Source organism: Oryzias melastigma, linkage group LG6 (genome assembly GCF_002922805.2).
Source record: "Oryzias melastigma strain HK-1 linkage group LG6, ASM292280v2, whole genome shotgun sequence".
NCBI classification, from domain to species: domain Eukaryota; kingdom Metazoa; phylum Chordata; class Actinopteri; order Beloniformes; family Adrianichthyidae; genus Oryzias; species Oryzias melastigma.
In genome coordinates, this window is record NC_050517.1 from 7,843,665 (window position 1) to 7,866,937 (window position 23,273).

The 23,273-nt window shown below is 45.5% G+C and overlaps 2 protein-coding genes across 4 annotated transcripts in view; both read right to left on the reverse strand.

Moving 5' to 3' along the window:
• Positions 1-6,708, reverse strand: part of tbc1d15 (TBC1 domain family, member 15) — a 17,265-nt gene extending 10,557 nt beyond the window's left edge. The window contains exons 1-6 of one of the 2 annotated variants that reach the window (XM_036212234.1): positions 4,898-5,089; positions 4,724-4,819; positions 4,350-4,424; positions 2,611-2,749; positions 2,164-2,371; positions 13-109 (exon numbers count right to left, since the gene is read on the reverse strand). In XM_036212234.1, the coding sequence (XP_036068127.1) occupies positions 13-109; positions 2,164-2,371; positions 2,611-2,749; positions 4,350-4,424; positions 4,724-4,819; positions 4,898-5,074 (792 nt within the window). In that variant the 5' untranslated portion in view covers positions 5,075-5,089. Of the gene's footprint in view, positions 1-12; positions 110-2,163; positions 2,372-2,610; positions 2,750-4,349; positions 4,425-4,723; positions 4,820-4,897; positions 5,090-6,587 lie in introns of those variants that run through there. The other variant, XM_024264254.2, reaches the window with a different exon arrangement.
• Positions 6,709-9,676: 2,968 nt separating this feature from the next.
• LOC112141140 (zinc finger C3H1 domain-containing protein) overlaps positions 9,677-23,273 on the reverse strand; it is a 22,479-nt gene continuing 8,882 nt past the window's right edge. For both annotated transcript variants that reach the window (XM_024264204.2, XM_024264203.2), the window contains exons 10-37: positions 22,929-23,102; positions 21,233-21,391; positions 21,017-21,154; positions 20,808-20,923; positions 20,616-20,735; positions 20,361-20,535; positions 20,154-20,282; positions 17,986-18,606; positions 17,767-17,882; positions 17,528-17,659; positions 16,537-16,658; positions 16,115-16,216; positions 15,915-16,037; positions 15,645-15,822; positions 15,384-15,570; positions 14,989-15,177; positions 13,997-14,234; positions 13,824-13,929; positions 13,525-13,723; positions 13,355-13,449; positions 13,175-13,282; positions 12,930-13,034; positions 12,692-12,845; positions 12,528-12,628; positions 12,350-12,451; positions 12,109-12,148; positions 11,525-11,587; positions 9,677-10,378 (exon numbers count right to left, since the gene is read on the reverse strand). In XM_024264204.2, coding sequence (XP_024119972.1) covers positions 10,250-10,378; positions 11,525-11,587; positions 12,109-12,148; positions 12,350-12,451; positions 12,528-12,628; positions 12,692-12,845; positions 12,930-13,034; positions 13,175-13,282; positions 13,355-13,449; positions 13,525-13,723; positions 13,824-13,929; positions 13,997-14,234; positions 14,989-15,177; positions 15,384-15,570; positions 15,645-15,822; positions 15,915-16,037; positions 16,115-16,216; positions 16,537-16,658; positions 17,528-17,659; positions 17,767-17,882; positions 17,986-18,606; positions 20,154-20,282; positions 20,361-20,535; positions 20,616-20,735; positions 20,808-20,923; positions 21,017-21,154; positions 21,233-21,391; positions 22,929-23,102 — 4,221 coding nt within the window. In that variant the 3' untranslated portion in view covers positions 9,677-10,249. The remainder of the gene's footprint in view (positions 10,379-11,524; positions 11,588-12,108; positions 12,149-12,349; positions 12,452-12,527; positions 12,629-12,691; positions 12,846-12,929; positions 13,035-13,174; positions 13,283-13,354; positions 13,450-13,524; positions 13,724-13,823; positions 13,930-13,996; positions 14,235-14,988; positions 15,178-15,383; positions 15,571-15,644; positions 15,823-15,914; positions 16,038-16,114; positions 16,217-16,536; positions 16,659-17,527; positions 17,660-17,766; positions 17,883-17,985; positions 18,607-20,153; positions 20,283-20,360; positions 20,536-20,615; positions 20,736-20,807; positions 20,924-21,016; positions 21,155-21,232; positions 21,392-22,928; positions 23,103-23,273) is intronic.

A 23,273-nucleotide genomic window follows, 5' to 3' on the forward strand; every position in this document is an offset into this window, starting at 1 on the left:
GGGGGTTCTTACATTAAATCCTCCGGTGTCGTCCAGAAGGTTCTCAAAGGACTGTGACAAAGCTTTGTTTGGGGTGCTAACCAGCAGACAGGAGCTATCATCTGCAGACCTGAGGGGGAGACGATTGATCAGCAGGAGAACAAGGGGGGGTGAGTATGTGTGAGACTTGCATACGTCATCAGCTGCTGATAAGAACTTTAATAAGATCCGCCGGTGCTGCACATTCAGCCCTTCATCTCCTGAGCATATAAATGAGCTCAGGCTTGTTTTGCAGCAGACATCTGCGTCAGCCTGAATGAAGCCCTGCATCAGGACCAAAGAGTTCCCATCATGCTCTGGGAGCCATGCTGGACCAGCAGCAGCAGGAATGCACACTCTCTTCATTTCTACTACTATTACACTCTACTCTGTTGATGAAATGATCAAAATTTTATTTTTATTTGATTCATTTGAGGTAAGAAGCATTTCAATAAACTCTGAATACTATTATGAGATACATGGGAGGCGACCGTGGTGCAGTGGTAGGGCGGTCGACTCCTGATCAGAAGTGAGCGGGTTCGACTCCCGCCTTGCCCGCCCATGTGTCGAAGTGTCCTTGGGCAAGACACTGAACCCCGAATTGCCTCTGGTGGGAGGTTGGTGCCAGTGTTCGGCAGCGGAGCCACCACCAGTGTATGAATGTGTGTGTGAATGGGTGAATGGGTCTGTGACTGTGAAGCGCTTTGGGCCCTCGAAGGAGGGTAGAAAGCGCTATACAAGTATACGCCATTTACCATTTACCATTTACATCAATATCAACCATAAAATAATGCCAGAAAAGAATTGATCCTCTATTTTAGCTGTAACTAGTAGCTATCATATACTTGAGTATTATTACGTGTACTTCTGTAAAGGAAGCAAAGCAGCTGTTGTGGTAACACAAAAAAACTGAGCAGTCTGTGAACAGCAGGCAGATTTTACTTCTAAATACATATTTGAAGCATTGAATTACAATATTCCAATGATATATCCCTAGAATATAACTAAAGTAAAAACAAAAAACTGAAGTAAACTATGGTAAAATAAACCAAAGTAAATTAGAGTAAAGTAAGAAGACTAAAAGACAATCAAGTAAATCAAGTAAAGTACTTATATTAAGTACACTAAAGAAAGATAAAGTGAGCAAAAGGAAAGCAAATTAAACTAAACTAAAGTGAAGTATACCAAAGTAAACTACAGTAAAGTAAACTAAAATATAGCAAACTAAAGGAAATTAAAGCACCCTAAAGTAAAGGAAACTACAGTAAAAAAACATAATAAAATAAAAGAATGTAAACCAAATTAAACTACATCAAAGTAAACTTTAATATAGTACATTGAAGGAAAATAAAGTATATTAAAGTAAAGTAAACTACAGTAAAGTAAACTAAAATATAGTACACTGAAGGAAAATAAAGTGCACTATAGTAACGTAAAAATAAGTAAAGTAAACTAAAGTAAACTACAGTAAATGAAACTAAAGTAGACTAAACAACAGTAAAACACATAGTAAACTAAAATAAATTAGACCAAAGCAAACTAAACTACACCAAAGAAAATAAAGTAAATAAAAATAATGTAAACCAAATTAAACTACAGTAAACTTAAATATAATACATAAAAGGAAAATATAGAACACTAAAATAAAACAAAGTAAAGTAAGCTAAAGTAAAAAAAAACATAGTAAGCTAAAAAAAAAAATAAAGTTAACTAAAGTACACCAAAGATAATAAAAAACAGAATAAAATACACCAAAGTAAACTACAATAAAGTAAGACAAAGTAAACTAAAGTAAACCAAATTAAACTACAGTAAAGTAAAACAAAAATAAAATAAAGTAAACTAAAATATAGCATGCTAAAGGAAAATAAAGTACACTAAAGTAAAGTAAACCAAAGTAAACAAAACTAAAGTAAAGTAACATAAACTAAAGTAAAGGAAACTAAAAGTAAGTAAACCAAACTTTAGAAAGTAACGTAAAGTAACTACAGTAAAGTAAACTAAAGCATACTAGAGTCATGTAAACTACAATAAAGTAAACTAAAATGTACTGGATAGTAAAGTAAACTCTGTAGATGTGAGTCGGAGAACTTGGATTGTGTGCGTTTAGTTTCAGAGAGTTCGATGAACAGTGCTGGTACTCACTCTGTGAGCAGAGCAAACCTCCTCAGGTTGTCCAGGAACTCTCTACTGCCGCCCTGGTGGAAGTGCAGGGGTGGTAGCGAGACGGAGGACTCCTTCAGCTGGAGGATGAGGAAGGTCCACCCTTCATCTTTCACATTGATGGACCTGAGGTCACTGATGCTGACTGAAAAGCCCCAGCGACTCCTCTCATGACTGTGGTTCAGGGAGCCTGACAGACAAGACGCAGGGTTTAAGAAATCAAGAGTGGTCAGGTCAACAGTGGAAAAAGTCCAGTAATGCATTTGTGGACATTGAGTTCTCCAGGTTGCCATAGCAACAACATGTAGGTAAAATCTGCACAATTCCATTCAGACTCTCTCCCAGCCGTCTCAGCTGCTCTGCAGAACTGGGTCAAGCAGAACTGGGTCGAGTCTCTCTTTTCTTTTCTGAAAGAGTTTGCAGTCTCACCCTCTCCGTTGGTGCAGGGCTTCTTCCTGAAGGACACAGCGTTCACCATGTCCCACTCCGTCTCGTAGCTCTGCTGGCTCTCCAGGGGCTGGGTCCGCTCCTGAGGACTCTGAGCCCACTCCACCACCGAGCTGGAGTCCTGCAGAACCCAACGAGACTCCATCAGAGCACTGACACCTTCCCCTCCTGAGTTAAGACACCACTGACTGGTAATTAGTATTATGCGAGAAATCAGGAGGTGCCCTGTTAAGGCCTTCTCACCAATTTTAACCGCACCCCTTTAGTACACACACCTCTAACACCACAAACATACACTCTAACAAGCAAACACGCATGCATCACACAAGGAAGGTGGGACCATCGACCTTCTGTCCCCTACCCCATCCCTGGCGGGGGTGCGGGGAACCTCGGCCTGGTGGTCTGGTCTCTTGGGTGCCGGTCTCCTGGGCCTGGCGGTCTCCTCCCCACGCCGGGAGTGGGATCCCCGAGATTTAGCAGGGGATCAATCTACATCGGAGCCGGGGGGTGTCCAGGTCTCGGTGGTGCGGAGTCCGGTCCCTGCTTTCGAGAACTAGTCCTCTCCTAAACTCCATCAGTGGGTGTGCCTGGTCGGGTCTTGTTTACATCACTCCTTGGGGCCTCTGTTTCTTTTGGGTTCCCCTCTGCTCGGCGGGGGTGGGCGGCCCCTGCCCTGCTTCTCCACTGGACCTTCGCGGTGGGGGCAGGCGGTTGTCTGGAGTATGGGGTGGGTTGCCCTCGGGGGGCCCTGGCTCGTACCTGGGGTGGGGCGGGGGGGTCCTCTGCGCCGCTGGGTGGTGATGGGCTGCTCCTCGGGGGTTGGGGGGCTCTCCGGGGGTGGGGTCCCGCGTTGGCCCTCCTGGCGGGGTGGGGGGGCTGCTCCTCTGGCTGGGCTGGGGCCTGCACTCTCCGTGTTCCTGTGCCTTCCTGCTCTTGGGTGTGGGGGGCCTCTGCGGCGGTCCCGCGTGCCCCGGTCTGGGTGCTCGGCGGGATTGCCCGGCGGGCGGTTTCTCTCCGCGGCTCCATGGCGGGTGTTGGGGGATCTTGGCTGCAGCTGCTGCCCCGGCGGGGGGTCTTGGCGTGGGGATGGCCGGGCGCTCTCCCCCTGAGTACATTCCATCACCATCCACCTCAGTGAAACATAAACACTCACCTGAGCACAGGTGTCAGCTCACCTTAGCACTAACCGTTTGTGTGACAGAATGAAAGTCTTTATCTGAATGGGTTTGTATGATGGAGTGTGTGAGCTGCTGTTATAGTTGACATGTGTAGTATATGTATAGTATATGTGAGTATGTTTAGTTTAAATGTAGAGACTATCTTGGCCAACAAGTGTGTGTGTAACTATAGAGTGTGTGTGTAGACAGGCCCCGCCCATTCTAGCTTATCACTTAGTCCTGGTTGTTTTATGATGTTGCCTCCCTCTGTTGCCATCTTATCTCCCCCCCCACCCCTCCGCCACCCTCTTCCCTTTTTCCGTCCGGTCCAACGACAAAGAAAAATAAATAAATAAAATAAAACATTATCAATATAAATAAAGTTTAGCATTAAATACAACAGGGGTTTATACTCAATAAATCCCTGTTGTGACAGTAAGATCTGCCCAACACAAGAAGCTCTCAGCCCACATCTGTTGGCTCAGCTGTTGGACAGGACAAGTTAAAAAAAAAAAAAGCTCCAAAGAGCTTTAGGTTAATGAGCAGCAAATGGATCAAACCAACCTTTCCAGCACAAAGCATGTTGGATGGATCAACAGCATCCTCCAGAGGCCTGAAGTCCACCACCATCTCAGCATCCTAGGAAGAGAACACAGCTCTAAGGAAAAGGTCATGTGATCCGTTATATCAGGCTGCTTTCACACCCCCAACGGTCATCTGTTATTAGAGAGCCACGGCATCTGCACTACATAATGATAGATGATGTATATGTTTATTATCCCCCTCGTCATTATCCTGGACTTCCTCCTTCTGCCTCTACATTTGTGTGGTAGCTGGCCTCCTGCTACCAAGATACTGTCAACTCTCCCCCCTCACTAAAGCAGAGGGTGAGCAAGTGTTCCACCAGCTATGATGTCACTGTCCATGTGGTTATTTACCTTGTCGAGGATCCGGAGGGAACCTGAGATCAGAAGATCCTGCTCTCCATCTTCGGCGCTCGGATGGATGAAAACGCCGTCGTGTTCGAAGATCACCTGTGAGAAGAACAGAGAAAAATGTAGCTATGCAGCCCTGCAGCACAACTTCACAACATATGTGTGAAAAATACACACCAGTATAACACACGTGTGAAACCGACACACCGGAATAACGCATAAGTGTGAATAATACACACATGAGGGCGGGCCACTCCAGGCCTCGAGGGCCGGTGAGATCCAGACATATCCAAGCTCTACTGATGACTGATTACCTGGTTTACCTGGTTCAGGTGTGTTGATGTTGGAAAACATGCAGGAATGCGGCCCTCAAGGCCTGGAGTTGCTTATCCCTGCTTCACTAAAATAACTGACCAGTGTGAAAACTACACAAAAGAATAACACATTCATGTAACTGTGTAAAAGCTACACACTGTTATAATGTACCTGTGTTAAAAGTACACACTGGTACTCTGTTCCTGTGTAAACCTCACAACAGTATGCTACACTTGGGTTAACTAGACACCAGTGTAAGGCATCTATTTCAAAATGTCACAAAATTACAACCTCTTGTGTGAAAACAACTTCACACAAATAGCATGCTGTCTCTCTGAACCAACAGGAAAACATCAAATTTACTGAATATTTTACATTTGACTCATTGTATCCCTTGGGGGTCGCGTGTTTGCCAGAGCCAAACCTGGCTACTGTTGGGCCGAGGCGGGACACCCCGGACAGGTCACCAGTCTGTCACAGGGACAGAGATTTACCTTTGCCAAACTACAGTGAGCTCACAACTTCCTTTTTATCTCTAAAACCGGAGGTCTAAACGTGGACATGAAAGACCAAAAGTTTCATGTCTCCTTGGTAAAATTTCATTTGAGGAACTGAAATAAATGTATTGCTAAGAAAGATTCAGTTCCCAACATCCCCATGATGTTCAGTGTGACACGCAGATCCTAGGTCAGCAGCTCACTGACAGGAGGTAATGCTGGTTGATGAGTTCAGACTGAAAGTTTGTGGCAAAAGTCGGAAGTTGTAGCTGTTGTAGTTGTGTCTGTAGAGTTGTGTGCGATCTAAAGACAAAAGATTGTTCCATATTTTCAAAACAACAGCCGTTTTTATTCTGCACCTCCACTTTCTTAGACATGCAAACATGTGTTGGTCATTTATAATTGTAATAACCTTCTGCAGAGGATGCCTCCATGCAGAACTGTAACACACATGTAAAACTACACAACAGAGGGACAAGTTTTCGGTCATCCTGTCACAGCTGGATCACGTGGGCTGACTATTCAGCTCCAGGGGTTCTGGTCCTGACCATGACAGCAGAGACTCAACAGAACTGGACCAGAACCAGGTTCTAGGCACTGGGTGGGCAGCAGACCGTGTTCTGTTCTCGCCAGTGACTTTTGGCCCTGGTGGCATTCACACATTGGTGACGTCAACAGAACGGAGCAGGTTTTAGACAGCTGTGGGACGCACAAGAACGCAGCGGTCACCGGAACTACAGTAGAACTTTGACAAAACTTTACATCGAGTTTCGGTTCGACAGAGCTGCTAGCAGCTACTTTCTTTGTACTCAAACTTTCCATATTGGGTTTGGTAGCAGCGGATTTAGCTATACGTCATACCACCGAACCGGGTGGGCGCTGAAGGCTCGGTTCTGTCACTTGCGGGTCAAAGGACCGAGGCGGACAGCTGGAAACAGGTCCGACAGAAACGCCCGCCTCTACATCGAGAGCTAAAACGGCCGCTCCAGAATCCGACTCGCGTGGTTCCGACTGCTGACTCGCGTCCATTCTGGCCCGGTTGTGTGCACGGTTACCTTCGGCGCGAACTCCGCCGCCATGTCGCTGCTCTGTCCTGTGACGGGGACGGTCACGTGACTGATACGGACCAAAACAACAGCGACAGATCAGCTTCCGGTTAAAAACACCAGTTTCCGGTTACATTTGACAACAAAGATTCAAACATATTAAAAATTGACAAATAGCACAACTAAAATCCGTTTTAGTTAAATAAGCCTAATTTTAAAATAGAATTTTGAAAAAAAAATAAAATAAAGGCTAACACATAAAGTTTATTTTCTAAACCATTTTCAAGCTTTCTTTTCTTATAGTTTTAATGGATTAGAAATATGATTGGCAGAACATACACTTTGGAATAACTCTTCTAACTTTATAAATTCAGTCCACAGACAGTGTTTTAACATTATTCTTGAGAGTTGCCGGGACAGGCACCAGAAACTGACTGCATCTCCTCCCTCAATATCTGATGTACTCCGCCGGTATTTGGGAGTTGACCTCCCTAACAGACGGCCGAGACAGACTTTCTCAGCTTACCTTCACAGCTGACAGCTCTACCTCTCCATTTACCTAAATGTCCAAAACCCACAGTCCAATGTCAACCATCGATCTCCTGCCCAGGGCGTCCTGGTGACACCTTTTTGTTTAAAGGAACATAATCATAATCAAGGTCTCCCAGGAGGACAATGGAGTCCCACATTGGGACACTTTTCAGTATCCCTCAGAGAGACACCAAAAAGGCCGGGTTCTCCAAACTGCCGCCAAGACCAGACTCACAGATCTAACCCCCAGCATCAGGTGGATCAACGGAACGCTGCCTCTAACCATGAGCAACTCCAGAACGGTAGAGTCCTCCCTTTCTCGAGGGACTGAGCTCAAAAGAGCCCTTGAGTTACAACCAGACATGTTGCCTAATAAAATGATTATAGGTTGGAAGTTGAGACAGACACTGGATTTAATTTACCCCCAAGTTTAAAAACAGAGTGACAACAAAGCAATATATACAGTGTTTTTTCTTTTTTTTTTTAAAAAAAAAGGAAACTACAGACTAAACAACTCGTTGCATCAGAAACCATGGAAGTAAACCTAAACGGAGACCAGGAATAGAGTGTAGTGGCAGGACCAGTTTTCTGTGATATTAAGAAATGCAAAGTTCTTAAAGCACCGTGTTAATATCAATCCAACTGTTTCAGGGATAGGCAACTCCAGGCCTTAGGGGCTGCATTCCTGCATGTTTTTCGACATACCCTTCTCTGGCATGTTCTCATTGACTGGACACACCTGAAGCAGTCATGGGAAGGGCTTGGATATTTGGAAATCATGCAGACAAATGGACCCTCCATGCCTGAACTATTTGGTCTCCAGGAACAAGATCGCGCTGTAGCATCTCCTGATGTTACAGGCGGTAGACGTGAGGGCTCTTTATCATCATCTGCTGTTGAACTGACAGATGGAAAACATAGGACAGGACTTCAGGGAGACACAAAGAACTAAATCACAACATCAATTGAAGGAAGTTGTGGTTAAAATCTTGGAAGTGTAAAAAAAAAATAAGAAGCAGAAGTAAAAATGTGATTGAAGTATTTAGACATTTGCTTGTAGTGATATACTTTGATGAAACCATAGATTGACAGATTTTTATTTATTTATGTACATGTATACTGCATACATTGAGTGCCTTTTAATGCAAGTTTTTTAAACTTTGTTTACAGTGGAGCCATGTATTATCTGAATGTATGGATGGATGAGTCTGATTTTCTTTTTTAAATTATTAATGTTTACTTTATTTTTTGTATTTTTCTTTTTAGGTTTTTTGTGTTCTGATTGTGGAAACAGTAAATGTTGATACAGGTTTTTACATATACATAAGAGCTGTTGTTAGACACCTGTGTATTGGAACTTATTTCTCTTTTATTAATAGTTATGTACCGTACTCAGTTACTATTGAGATCCAGCAGGGGGCAATAGAGAACCTGGGGCATGGGTCTGCAACATGTGGCTCTTTTCCATTGTGGCTCTTTGGTTAAAAAAACGTTTTTTAAAGTAAATTAAAGAGTACCTGTGAAGGAAAAAGTAAATACTAAAGTTAAAAAAAGTAAATTAACTTAAACTTTATTTAACTCATTCATAAACAGTTGAAGGACGGTATGAATCATTCAACGAGGATCCTACAGTAGCTGTAATTCTCCATCAATCCTTTGTAGTTTATCAACGTCATACCGATACATTTGGAGTTCATTTTAGCTTAACTTATCACAGAAAATATATGTATTGTCAGAAAGCAATTAAAGCTATGTTAAGTTATTATTCACTGGATTATATAGCAGTTTTTTATTTTTGAACAAATTCAAGGATTTAAAGTTTTCCTCATGGTTTTAATAGATGGTTGGAGTCACTTCATTATCTCTGATTTAGTTTTTGTTGGTTACATTCATAAATTTGTGGCTGAAATGCACCAGAAACAGTAAAACAATTTTTTTTTAAATCATTGATATCTTTACACTTCTCACTACATTTTCTGCATTGACATGATTCTATGGTGAAGAATGTCTGATTTTGAAAGGAAATGAAGCAAAGCTCTATCAAAAGTTATAAACTATTTCATATTTTTAAAAAAGCTATTTTCTCTTCATGTTTTTTATTTCTATCAAAAAACACAATAGTTTATGTAAATGTATCATGTCAGTATCAAAACATTAATATAAAGTATATTATTTTCTGAAGGGTGAGTGAAGACTTTGTGGCTCCTACTGGGTTTTGGTTGGACAGAAATCGACCCGAATATCTTTTTCAGTGTTGACGGTTGAAGATCCCTGACCTGGGGACACTCATTAGGTGCCAAGCTAGAAAAAGTGACTTATGTGACACTCTCATGCTGTACTGTGTTGTAAGAGCATGTTCACAAAGGCAGTCGTTGCCGTCCGATTCTCTTCGCTTCCTGTTGTCCAAGTTGCAGGGGTCAAAGGTCAGTCTGTGGTCATCCTGGAGTCCTCTGGATCTCCTATTATTTGTTCAAGTCTTCAAACCAAATGTTGGTTTCACTCTGTGAACCCTACTTCCTGTCTGATGTAACCCAGAAAAGATTTAAAAAAAAAAAAAAAGAGGCGTGTTCAAGTTTGTAGAAAATAATTTAATGACATCTGAAAACAACAAGTACAAAACAGATGCACAAATGTGTCCTTTGTTCCATGACAACCCCAGCAGGCAGCAAGAGTAGTCTGGCTGAGTCCGGGGGCGCTTGGCGGCGTCCGTAGCATCATTAGTCTCTTATACTCTTTCATCCAATCAGAAAACACTGCCCAGGTGGGCAGCCACGCCCCCTTTTACAGCAGCTCAGTGACCTGAATGCTTCTTTGATCAGTTTAGACAAAAGTCCAGGTTTTTTCAACTCAAAAAACCAAACAAACAAAACAAAAGGTGGGGGTTCATCCCTTTAAACAGACACGTCAGGTTACCCCTCCCCTGCCCCACCCCCCTCAGGTGAGTGAGATAAAAGGGGAGAAATGAATCCAACTGAAAGGGGAGAGCAACTAAAAGAAGGTGATGAAGAGCAAAGGCGTCACTCAGCAGTCGATACTTACAGACTCTGGAGCTCCGCCCACCTCTGGAGGGGGTGGGAAAGAGGAGGCGGGGGTGTCGGCCTTACCTCATCCCTCACTGACAGCTGATCAGTTCAGTTCCTTCACACATCATCGGCCAGCAATGGGCCGACTCCCCCCAGACTCACGCTGACCCCCGTTTGCCGACAGCGGTCCACCAGCCGCTGCAGGCGCTGCGAAGCTCCGCCCTCTGCTGCCTCGTACAGCAACCGCTGGCGGGGGGGCAGAGAGGAGACAAGAGACAGAGGTGGTCAGAGGGGGAATACAGAGGAAAAATGGGGTGGGGTAAGTGGTGAAGGGGGTGGGTTTGAGGAAAAGGGAGCGTATAGTGAAATAAATGGGGTGGGGTGGGGGGGGTCCACACTCACACCTGTGGTGACTCAGTGATTACGGTGGGGGTAGGCCCCTGCTCCTTTAGTGCAGGGGGGTCCAAAGTTCTGAAGAGGACGGCCTCTTTGAAGCATTGTCATTAAATGGGACCAAATATAAAGATTAAAGAAAACTTGATGCTATGTTTCTATACCAGGGGTCAGTAACCTTTAACAGTAAAAGAGCCAATTGGGCTCGTTTTCTACTGATCAGAACCTTCTGTTTTTTCATACAAAATAGGAATTATTTGCATTTTTTTGGCACAAACAAAAGCAAAAATATAAAAAGAACCTAGCATCTCTCAAAGTGTGATTTTTTTTTATAACCAATGTTGAGCAGCATAAGATAATATGTGCTTTTAACTCATAAAAGATCAAACTTTTTACCAAAGTTTTCTTTGCATATCAAATCTGTTCATTCTGGAGGTAGAGTTGATCAAACGTCTTCAGGTCAACAGGATGTAAAAACCTACATAGTTTATCATCTATGAGAACCTCAGACATCAGTTTATACATTTAACTCATCTGAATTAAATAAATGCTAATTAAGTTATCCTTACTTTAAAAAAATGCACTTTTATTTTTCTTTTTTTTGTCCTTTTTCGATCCTTGTCCTCAGCAGTCTTACACTGCTGGGTTTTGTTATTTTAGTTTGAGGTTGGACCTTGATAGTCTTAGTTTTCAGGCTTTGTTTATTTGTTTTCTTTAGGTAGTTTTGGTTTAGGGGGAGCTGCTGACTCAGACGGTCGACATGGCTGGATCAGCAGTCTCCATGTATTATTATATGTTTGGCCAAGGAGCCACAATGGAGAGATAAAAGAGCCACATGTGGATCTGGAGCTGGATGTTGTAGACTCCAGTTCTACACCTAATCAGCAGTAATTATACTACAATCAGATAAAACCCTTTGTGCTGCATTAAGTGGCGAGTGTAAACAGATGCGGACGTAGTGTGTGTGTGTGTGTTATATTGTGTTGCAGGGAGAATTACATGTTTCCATAGGGCGGCGCACAGCGGCAGGTGCTGCAGAGCTTGGTCAAACAGAAGTCTCACCTGAAAAACAACACAGACAACATCAAGGAAGAAGTATCAGAGATATCAGGCTTTCAGAGATCCTCCACACTGACAGGAGGCTTCACTATTTGCTTTTTTTCCAAAAAGCAGGGCTTTCATTTTAAAATATTAATCACTTTTTTTGAATGGAATTTTTTAACAACTGCAAATTTACTGCTAACTGAAGGGGAAAGAGTGGAGCCAGCTAATATTTTATAAAAATTTAGAACTGTACAGACATAAACCCTGACAAGAAAGGGGGTGTCATTTGGATTGATGGAATGCAGCTGACAGGAGATAGGATGTCCGTTTTGGTGAAAATATCTTATTTAAAGTTTTTTTTTTCCTTTTTCTGGGAGGAGACCTGGTCACACAGTGCCCCCCAGTGGCGACTGTCGGAGCTGCTCGGCCATGAAGCCGGAGACAGCTGGTCTACTACATCTATGCTGCAGGTTGATGGCAGTGTTAAGTTCACGGTGCTGTCAACAGAAAACCAGCAGCAGCGACTCAGAGGAGCTCACCTCAGCCCGCTCCCTCAGCTCCTTCTCCACGGCAATGGCTCTGCACAGAAAACCAGAGAGAGCGTGAGACGGCTCACCGCCTGCCAACAAAACCCAAAAACAAACCAGACCAAAACCATCCTGACCCAGAACACCTTGAAAACAACTTTAAATGCTTTGAACCCCAGGTGGGAGGGGCTTGTCCGAGGCACAGAGGAACAGGCGGGTGGATTTGCCAGGTTCTGTTTTTGGACACACTTACATTCTCCAGCTGGACAAACACCGGGGGGCGCAGTTGCTCAGAATGCGGGCCTGGAACTTCACCTGTTCCAGGTTTCCATTCTGCCACTCCTGAAGCAGCAACCTGCAGGAAACAGATGCAGAAGTGAGCGTACGGCGGGAGCACAGCTGATGGACTGTTTCTGGAAGTGTGTGAGCACCTGAGGCCCAGCTCAATGTTGTTGGGCATGGCCTCTCTCAGTCTCTCCAGAACCAGCGCTCGCTGAGGTTGTGGAATGTGTCTCAGGTAAAGAGCCACCACCTGTAGGCCGACAGGACCAGTCAGAACCATTGGAACGAGCCCAGAGCGTGAAACAGCATCTACCTTGTTGTGAAATCCGTAGCTGCTCCAAAACACAGCAGGGTTGAAGGGCAGCTCCAGCCGGGACGGGATGGTGCTGAGGCAACGATTGACAAGATCTGGGAAAAGCCGTGCGGCGTCAGCACCGGCCTGCGGGCTGCAGCTGAAGAGCAGGTAGCTGGGGAGAAGCAGAGGCAGCGGCATGAGCACTGGACAGAGTGCGGGGCTGTATACCTCCAGCAGCGGAGCACGGCAGACTCACTCCATCCACAGCAGGTGCAGCTCGCTCAGCTGCAGTGGTGATCCCAAAGCGCGCTCAAAGGCTTCCACCACCTCCTCCACGCCGCCTTGCAGCCACTGCCACCGACTGCAAAACAAGAAACACAGAACCTGCAGCTAATCAGGAGAGGTTGACTGACTAGCACCAGCGTTTGACTCCGCCCACAGCCTTAGAGGCAGCCTCATAGAAAGACAAACTCATCCTGAAACTGGTTATGTGGGGCGCACCAGTGCAGGAGGTGCAGCATTGGCATCTGCTGACGGAGATGACCCTGAAGCTCCTTCTTTATGACGGCGCCGATCGGCAGCTCTTTGGTTGAGAAGCCCAGAAGGTGACTGAAGAACAACATCAGAGTTTCAGAATAAATATCCTAACACCTGAGCGCCAGGGGGCAGGGCTTCACCTACCGTAGGATGTCTACAGGCGACATTCTGCTGCTGTCGTCCTCGCAGAGCGACAGGATGAAGGCTCGCAGCAGAGGAGGGACGGCACCGGACTTTTCCTGTGGAGCAGGAACAGAAATCCTGGTGAGGATTCTGGAGTTCTGACTTCAGATCCCTGAAGGAGGTCGGCGTACCTGATTCATGAGGAAGCAGCAGCAATGGTAGAAGACCTGTGCGTCGTGGGGACACTCTGCCAGGGCGTGCAGCCATGTACCAGTGGCGCTCTCTGCGTCGCCCCGACTGAGGTGGAGGTCGGCAAGAGCGCTTCGCAGCGTGCTCGAGTCAGGACACATCTCCAGCAGACTTTCACAGAGGGACACACCCTGCTCGTACCTGCAGGGACGAATGTTTGGGTTGAGGGTGCTGCTGAATTTGGGGGCGGGATCACTCATTTGATCTCTCACTGCCCCGCCCTCCCTGTGATGTCACTCACTTTTGCAGCAGCTTATAGAGAAGAATGAGGTTGGAGTGCAGGGGCAGGCACGCCAGTGTGCGCTCGCCGTCTGATGCAGACTCCTCGCTGCACCGATGGACAGCGTCTGAAGGGAACAGAGGACGGTGGGTGGGGAGAAATGGGCTGATGGTCCCAGAGTAAAAAAATCTTACCTTGAAACAGGGCGATGAGGATGTCAGGCGGCGTGCTGACATCTTGCTGCGTTCTCCAGGGAAGCAGGAAGGACTCTTTGCTGACAACTCGGCCCGGCCCGGACTCGGCCGGGTCAAACAAGCTTGCTGGCAGCTGGTCAAACTCCGTCAGGTGAATATAGGAAAGCCAGAGGAGGGCGCGGTCAGCGGGGGTCATGTGGTCAGCAACACTCCGCTCCTGAGACGACTTCAAAGCGTTCTGTAAGAGACGCAGGTCATTCCACACCAGTACGTGGGCGGGGTCAGGGGCTAGGGCTGGGTATCGGTTATAATCTCCAGAAACAATTCGATTCACTAAAGCCTGGATCGATTGGATTCCAATTTTTTTTAATTCTTCAAATCAATTCAATTTTGAGTTTAAACATTTATACACATTTGTTCAGAAAAAATAATTATTGATCTATTACACATGTGTCAAAGTCAAGGCCCGGGGGCCGTATCCAGCCCTCTGGGTAATATCATCCAGTGTTTCATGGTTTCTCTAAAGTAGAAGTTCTAACTAAAATGTTCAGATCATTAACATTATAAACATTGTTCTGCTTCTCCTGGAGGGCGTTTCAGTTTGTCCACTAGATGGCGATCGTGCTACAGCATTACACCTTATTCCAGAAGAAGACGACAGTATGAGGAAAAAAACTGTGCTTTAGACCACAAATAGTTACTTTAAAACACATTTCCATAAAAGAGTGGAAAATTCCTATTGTGAGTAAATAAAGATGTTCATTTATTCAGCGATGTATGTTAACATTGATCGAGCGTTAGCATTAGCCGTCCTGTAGGAAATTCCATTAAATGTTAGCATCAAGCGAGCAGACTTTAGCTTTATGTGCTAAATCGATTTATATTTTTTTTAATAGATTATTGATCTTTTAAGCTTAAATCTATTCACATCAATTAATGCATTTTATTAACCCAGCCCTATCAGGAACACTCAGGACAGACACGCCCCCCACCTGCAAAATGGCCAGGGCGCTCTCCATGCGACCTGTGAACAGGCTGAGCTGCACGCGGTACAGCAGCGCCTCCATCAGCTGGAACGACCGTCTCTCTCTTGCGTCGCAGGACGACTCAACCAAAAGGAACTGCAGCAAGCGCTCGCACACGTAGTCCCGCCCCTCGAAGGAGCTCTCCAGGTTCAGGTACTGGGGGGCAAAGGCAAAAGATGAGCGACCACACCAAAAACTGCACCATACACAGAGGCCACGCCCACTAAGAGCACAGGAAGACTTCTGGGCTTGGAAGAAGGTCTGACTGGTGACAGATGTGTTTGGGTGGGGGGCACACCTCTAAAGTACACAGTGACAAGGTTGAGGAATAGATCTGCAGACATGTCTGAGGGGCCACTTACGTTCCACCACACTCGGTAGTCGGGTGCGTGCTCCACAGCCATCTCGCACATCTCCTGCACCTCCTCCTGACTGCCTCGTCTGGAGAACAGCAGCAGGTAGTGGCTCCAAACCTCCGGGTCATCGCAGTTGCTCTCCAGAGCGCGGGACAGCGTGTTGAGAGCAGCTTCCAGGCCCTCTGCTGCTGACCTGCAGGACAGAGGGACGCCGATCAGGCTGGGATCAGAACCAGAACCGGAGCAGCAGATGCAGCAGACACCTACGTGTCAGTTTGGTTGAGGTATCTGAAGGCCAGTTTGATCCAGAGCTGCGTGTCCCGGGGGCTCTCCAGGACGCTGGCCTCAAGGTTGGCGATATCATCCGTCTCACTGATGAAGTAGCGGCGGTCCTCTGAAGTGACGCAAGCATCCACAGGGGGGGCGCCACTCCTGCAGGCGCCGTCTGGTGGAACACAAAGCAGGATTCAGTGGTTAAAAAAACAGCTGACAGCATTACGATAGAGTGCCATGAGGAGGCGCTGTTGTGTGCCTCACCTCCTGCAGGGGTCGGCTGAGCCTCCGGGGCCTCGTCCCCGCTGTCCTCACCGTCTCCTCCAGTCTGCAGAGAGGGCTTCGGCCTCCATTTGCGAGCATCTTTGCATGTGGTAAACGGGGGCACTGAAAATCAACGAGGGGCCAGAAGTCAGGAGGCGGAGCCCGATGCACAAATGACCACAGAAGAAGAAGATACCAACCGTGCTTCTTGCTTTCGTTGACTTTGCTGACAAGAAGGACGGCCATCTGGTCCACAGACATGCGATCTTTATTTGGCCCGAACAGCTTCTTCAGATAGCTCTCTAGAAGACAAGAACTTTCAGAACCAAACCAAACCAACCGGACTGCTGCAAAAACTCATGAGGACCTGAGTGAAGAACCTCAGCTCTCATGTAGTGAATGAGTTGCTGAACTATAAATGTATCCATGCATGTACATTAAAGTAACAGAAAAACACCTTTGACCTGACAATATTAACATGACTTCATATAAAAAAATAAATAAATAAAGATAAATAGTAAAAGGGATCCATTCATCTCATGAAACAGCCTCAGACCATTTTTTTTTTTACAGCCAGTCAGGTAATGGAGAACAGGACATGAGGTGTCTGTGCTGCACTCACCTGTGGCATCACCGATCTCCTGGTCTGAGCTGCTCTCTGAGCAGCCAATCAGAGACAGGTTGTAGGACAAGATATCCTGGTAGAGTTGGTCTCTGCTCATAGTGCAATTCCTCATGTGCTGCCTGCAGATTAGACACAAAGGCAAAAAAAGATCCGGAATCTGTCACATGATGGGATAAATCTGGGTTTATGCAGCTTGGAATTTGGATTTTGCTCTATGAACAATAACACATGCTGTATGAGAAATGTAATGATTTTAAAAATGTGTCTTATGCTGAACTAATACAGATCAAGAACCAAAGGAGATCCTGAAACTAAACAGATTCTAAACCAAAGCAGATCCTAAACTAAAACATATCGCGAACCAAAGTAGATCTTGAACCAAAGCAGATCCTGAACCAAAGTAGATTCTGGACTAAAGTAGATCATGAACCAAAGTAGATCCTTTACTAAAGCAGATCCTGAACCAAAGCAGATCTCCAACCAAAGTAGATTCTAAACCAAAGCAGATCCTGAACCAAAGTAGATCCTTTACTAAAGCAGATCCTGAACCAAAGTACATCCTGAACCAAAGCAGATCCTGAACCCAAAAAAGGTCATTAACTAAAGTAGATTCAGAACCAAAGGAGATCCTGAACCAAAAAAGTTCATTAACTAAAGCAGATCTTGAACCAAAGCAGATCCTGAACCAAAAAAGGTCATTAACTAAAGTAGATTCAGAACCAAAGGAGATCCTGAACCAAAAAAGTTCATTAACTAAAGTAGATTCAGAACCAAAGGAGATCCTGAACCAAAAAAGTTCATTAACTAAAGCAGATCTTGAACCAAAGCAGATCCTGAACCAAAAAAGTTAATTAACTAAAGCAGATCCTGAACCAAAGTAGATCCTGGACCAAAGCAGATCCTGGACCAGAAAAAACCTTAAGCCAAAACAAACTTTGAACCAAAGCAGATCCTAAATTAAACAAATCCTGATCCTAAGCAGACTTACCATCTGCAGCCGTCATGGTTGCAGGTACCCATTAGGTCAAAGCGACAGAAACACTTGTTGGCTTGGATGGCATTGCTGAAGGAGACTGAGCTCAGGGACAGCTTCTCCTTGGTCCTGTAGTATGGGCTGAACCTGTGCAGGGAGGGGGGGGATTCAAACGTTGTCATCTATCTTCCATTACTACTGCTGGGATGTTGACAGCAGCTGAGATCAGCTGATCCTCAGGTATCTGAGCTCACCTGTAAGACCGGAACGTCAAAAGTGGGCTGTGGTACGCCTTGAAGGGAACAGGCTTCAGCTCCAAGCCTGCTAACTGGCTGGTCTCCCCCTCTTGTAGCAGCACCTGCATAGGAAACTGGACAAGACGCTGGGTGAGGGTGGTCCAAGAGCAGACAGTGTGACAGTAAAGGAATGGAGTTGAGTTACAGGCTCAATCCTGAAGGAGACGTGCCGTTTACCTGCTGGGCTGGGGGGTCATTCACGTTCCCCCCGAGCATGTGCATCTCCCTGTGCAGCAGCTCTCCCAGCTGGGTCTGCTGCTGGAACCTCTGCCTCAGACTCTCCATGTTCAGACCAGCAAACATTTCTGCCGGGAGTTCGCCTCCACCTCCGGTCTTGGCCAGCTTGGTGCTGCTCCCATCCTTGGAGGAGGTGGAGTTCACAGCATCCAGATGGGGTTTGGTGAAGGAACTGTTGGACTGTCTAAAGGAGGAGCGGCGGCCATCTTTAGAGATGGGGGCAGCAGGAGGTTCTGGTTCCTGATCGTCGGCATCTAGGACGTCCTCACTGTCCAGGGTCAGCTTGTCCTGGGACAGGTCATGCAAGGAGGGCTGAGGTGGGTGGAAGGACGTGGGTGCGGGCAACCGCTCCACCGGTGGGTCTGGTGGGGGGATGGAGGCGGGTGCCTGGGGCTCGGCTGGGCCCGTTTTATTGCGAAGCGCCTGAGCCTCCTTCAGCTTTTGAATCTTCAGGGCGTACTCGGCCTCCAGCTGCTGCAGCCGCCGCTTCTGTGCGATCAGCTCCGCAAACTGGTGTTCGGAGCAGTGGCGGGGGGCGTCCACGCGTTGCAGCTTACTGGGCTGTAGAGACAGGAAATGATCAGAACGCACCCTTCCCCTTCCTGCTTTGGACGATGTCAACCAGACAATAGAACATATTTTATGAGGAGAAAACTGACTGACAGAATCTAAATGACCCTGAAGAGTTAAAAAATATATATTCACAACTGCCTGGAACAACCAGGGCTGGGCTATATGGGAGTTTTTATATCACGAAAGAGTTATTTTCATATTGTTCGATACTGATATATATCTCGATATAAACTTTATTTGTCAAATTTAAAAAGCTCAAAAAAGAAATGTGTAATCATCAGCATAAAATGATAACCCTATTTTACACAGAAATACTTTAGGCGTTCTACTTTTTGAACTTTATTCTGAAATGTTTAAGGAAATTAAATTGCATAAAAGTTATTTATGAATTCGAATGAAAATTTTCATGTATTGTAAACTCAAGGCGGGGTGGGGGGGGGNTTCAGCACAACACCTGACACATGTTACTGCTAATAATCAGTGGATTCAATTCTGTCATTAGATTACAAAATGTTTATGAAAACGTCTAAAAGTCTGGCGAACATAAAACAGCTTGTTAGCATCTTGCTATGCTATATCCTGGTCACCAAACAACACTTTTGATTAAATGTTCTGCTGCTGTTCAGAGTCCAGCGGGTTTGTCCTCCAGTTCTGACTGGATCACGATAAAAATCGCCAAATGTCACGCTGCTTCATCAGCCGAAACCAAACGTTACACAGAGATGATTAGCGGAAATGATCGCGGGGGTGTTGGACCCTCAAAATAAAAGTCTATCACGATAGACTTATTCTTCCATTGAGGAAAAAGTTCAATCGCGATGTATATTGTTATCATTTTATCGCCTAGACCAGGGGTCTGAAACTTTTAACAGTAAAAGAGCCATTTGGGCTCAAATTCTACTGATCAAAACTTAGTAAAGTCTTATTTTGATACTGCTGTGCATTCATTACTATGTATGATGCACAGCAGTCATTATTATATATTAAAATACTATGTATTTTTAATATCAAACATGAATTTTGCTTCTTTTGAGGCATGAATAAAAAAAATAATATAAAGAGAAACTAGTATTTTCTCAACAAGTAAAACATTTTTTTTCATGTGACAGAAGCTCATATGATTTCCTTTCAAAATAAAAGACGCCTTATTCCAGACCAGATCATCTGAGTGCAGCTCTGGACAGCATAAGATAATATATGATTTAAACTAATAAAGGACAAGACTTTTTTTTACCAAAATGTAGCTTTTTTTTAAATCTGTGAATTCTGGAGAAAGTATAGAGAAAACAAGACCTCTTCACGTCATCAGGGATTTAAAAACCTTTACACAGTTTATCTTTAAGGGGCACCTCTGCCATAGATGTATTAATTAAATCAAAATAAGTAAATACTAGTTTATAAACTGTGGTTTTCTTTAGCCAGAGAGCCACAATGGAGAGGTAAAAGAGCCACAAGGGGCTCTGCCATTTTCATATAAAGGCTAAATCAGCTGTAAACCTGCTCTTCAACAAAGAACGCTCATCTCTGCATCTCACCATAGGCGGGATAGATTCTGCGGGGCGTTTGGCGCCCTGCCCCGCTGCCACCTGAGCCTGGATCAGCTCTTTCTCCAGCTGGACGGCCTGAGTCTTTTTCACAGACACTCGCTGCTCGACGCGCTGCACCTGGAGGGAAACCCCACAAAGCGTGAGAACGCTCCTGACGAGACGCGCTCCGCTCCGTCAGCACACGTGCACACTCACCTGCTCCTGCAGCTTCTTCAGCAGCGTTCGGTTGGCCACCACGATCCTCTCTGAGGCATGCAGCTGCTCCCTGAGTTTGGCCACTTTGGCCTCGGCCATCTTCAGAGACTCTGTTTTCTTTAGCTCCTGCTGCAGCAGGTGTCGGAGGATGACCTCGTCCCTCTGCAGGAGCTCTCTGTGGCAGACCGACAGACACCCAGCAAGTTCACTCTGCTGTGTTTCCCGGCACATCCAGCTGGATGAAACTCTGCTCACCTGTGCTTGCTGAGTCTGTGCTCCACCTTGCTCAGCTGAAGCTCAGCAGCCGGCCACAGAATCTGATCCAGGGCGGGTTCAGGAGCAGGTGATCCAGTCTGGTCCTTCTTCAGCCTGTCCCTGTCACAGCACAGCGCTAAATGTCACGATCAGACTCTGGCTTTGCTGAAGTGCTTCTATAAGTCATCTTACCTGGAGAGCTGCTCACTGTGCAGGAGAGAGTTGGCCTTTTGAGCTTCAGGAGCTTCTGCACTTCTCACAGGGTTGTTCTCCTTCTCACAACCGGAAGCGGCTTTGGGTTTGGCCGCCTGTGAAACGTCAGCAAATCAAAAACAGGAGTTTTCATGGAGATTGAGGGGAAGAAAAAAGAATCCCGGAGTAAAATAAAGTTGGTGACCCACCTCCACCGTCCTGCGGGCCTCTTTGATCATGAACTCCAGACCTCCAAACTCCGCCTGCGAGGAGCTGCAGCCATCCACGTCAGAGTCGCTGTCGTCCGAGTCATTGAGGGAGACCACCACTGACTTGTGTCTGGGCAGCTGCAACAACAAGACCGGTGAGGTGGACATCCAGGGTGGAGCAGGTCATGCCTGTTATGAGGAGGGGGTGGGGCTTACCACCAGTGGAGCTCTGGAGGCGTGGTGAGTTCTGGAGAAGCGTCCACCTCTTCCTGCAGGCACAGTGTTCAGGCTGACCACACTCAGGTTTCCTCTGGCGGGGGGCTGAACGTCTGAAGGAGGTGGGCAGCTGGGCGACGGGGGGGCACTGGAGCTTTTCTGCAACAGTTCAGAGAACATCTTCATCATTTCTCTGTGGTATTTCAGCATTCTTTACTTCTCTTGCCAACCGGCCTGGTTACCATCTAAGGCAGGGGTGTTAAACTCATCTTGGTTCAGGGGCGACATTCAACCAGTCTAATCTCAGGTGGGCGGGACCAGTAATATAATAACAAAATAACCTATGGTCAACTTGTTACAGGGTTCTTACACGTTTCTTCAATGTAAATTCAAGACTTTTTAAGACCCTTTATAGCAGGGGTGTCAAACTCAATTGCACGGGGCAAAATCCAAAACACACCTTAGGTCACGGCTGAACAGGACAAACATTTATTGAACACTCCAAAACTAAATTTTTAAAAACTTTAAAACCACAACTTTTTAACATAATTATGAACTAGATACATGCAATAATGCTACTGTGAATGCTGTAAGCTGAATTTGGCCGCTGAAGATGCTGAAATTGATAGATGAAAACAAAGCTAATAGCTGAAAATCCTGAAGCTGATATCCAGCTAAAATATTAGCTAAATGCCAAATTAGCCTACAAACTAAGGTTAGAAGAAAAAAAAACAGGTTAGTCAAAACAGCTAGCATGTAGCCAAAATATTAGCTAAACTCCAAAATAGCCTAAAAAATCTTAGTATATACCAAAATAGTCCAAAAAGCTAGCTAAATGCTAATTTTTAAAACTTTAACTTTTCAACTCAATTATGAATATTATCCCAGGAAAAAATCAACATAAACCTTAAAAATCTTTAAATATTTTACTCTCCATAAAAATATAGTTTGTCAAAATTATAAAAGTTAAAAATAAGCGCAAGATGACACTGGGCTATTAATAACAATAAAATAAAATGATCTGGAGGGCCGGATAGAATCACCCGGAGATTTCGGCCCTCGACTTTGACACGTGCTTTAAAGGGTTACCACGTCTGGCACCGTATCTGGTCAGGTGTCAGGTTAAGGTAACCCGTTTGGGTGCCAGTGCCTCCGCTTCACGGTACGGGACTGGTTCTGGTTCGCAGTCTCACTCCGAACATCAACATGTGACGAGTTTGGAGTAAAACTGTGTTGAAAAAGTCATACAGAAAACGTTTTAAACCGCACCATTTTTTAAGACCATAATATAAAAATGAAAGACCCGTTTGATGCTTTTAAAGGCCTTGTTTCATAAATGTAAAAATTAAAGTATTTCAAGACTTTTCAAAACCCCGTAGGAACCCTGTTGTTATCTAAAGCTTAGGTTTTTTTCTTGGTTGGAAAAGTGCCTTAAATAACCCAGTAGCCGAATCACTTATTATTATTAGAACTATGTTCTTTCTCCTAAAGACATTCTGGTAATTGTGATGTCACACCTGGAAATTTTTATTCTTATATTTTTTTCTCTCTTCATGACTGAGCCGAATTAAATCATCTGGGGGGCCAGATGCGGCCCCCATGTTTGACAACCCTGGATCTAAGGTTATGGGAAAAAGCTCAAGGAATGAAATTTAGCCACGCCCACCCTAGTGCTGGCGGTGGAGTGGGCACCCACCTCAGCAGCCACACGCTTGTTGGCCATTGACATCAGACAGGTCTCCCTCAGCAGCATCTCCTCCTCCTCCTCTTCATCAGCAAACGGAGGCTTGGGCGGAGGCTCCAGCTCATCTGGAGGAGGGAGAGGGGGTGGAGGGGGAGGAACACTTTGCAACGTGGAGGAGAGGAAGGGCTGGAGGAGGAGGGGGGCATATTTAAGATAAATTGCACGACAATAGCCCTGGGTGTGTTCATAAGACAACAAAGTACGTAGACCAGGGGTCTCAAACTCAAATCAGCCGGGGGCCGCTGGAGGCGGGGTCTAGTTGAGGCCGGGCCGCATCAGGATTTTCTCAAGAAAATC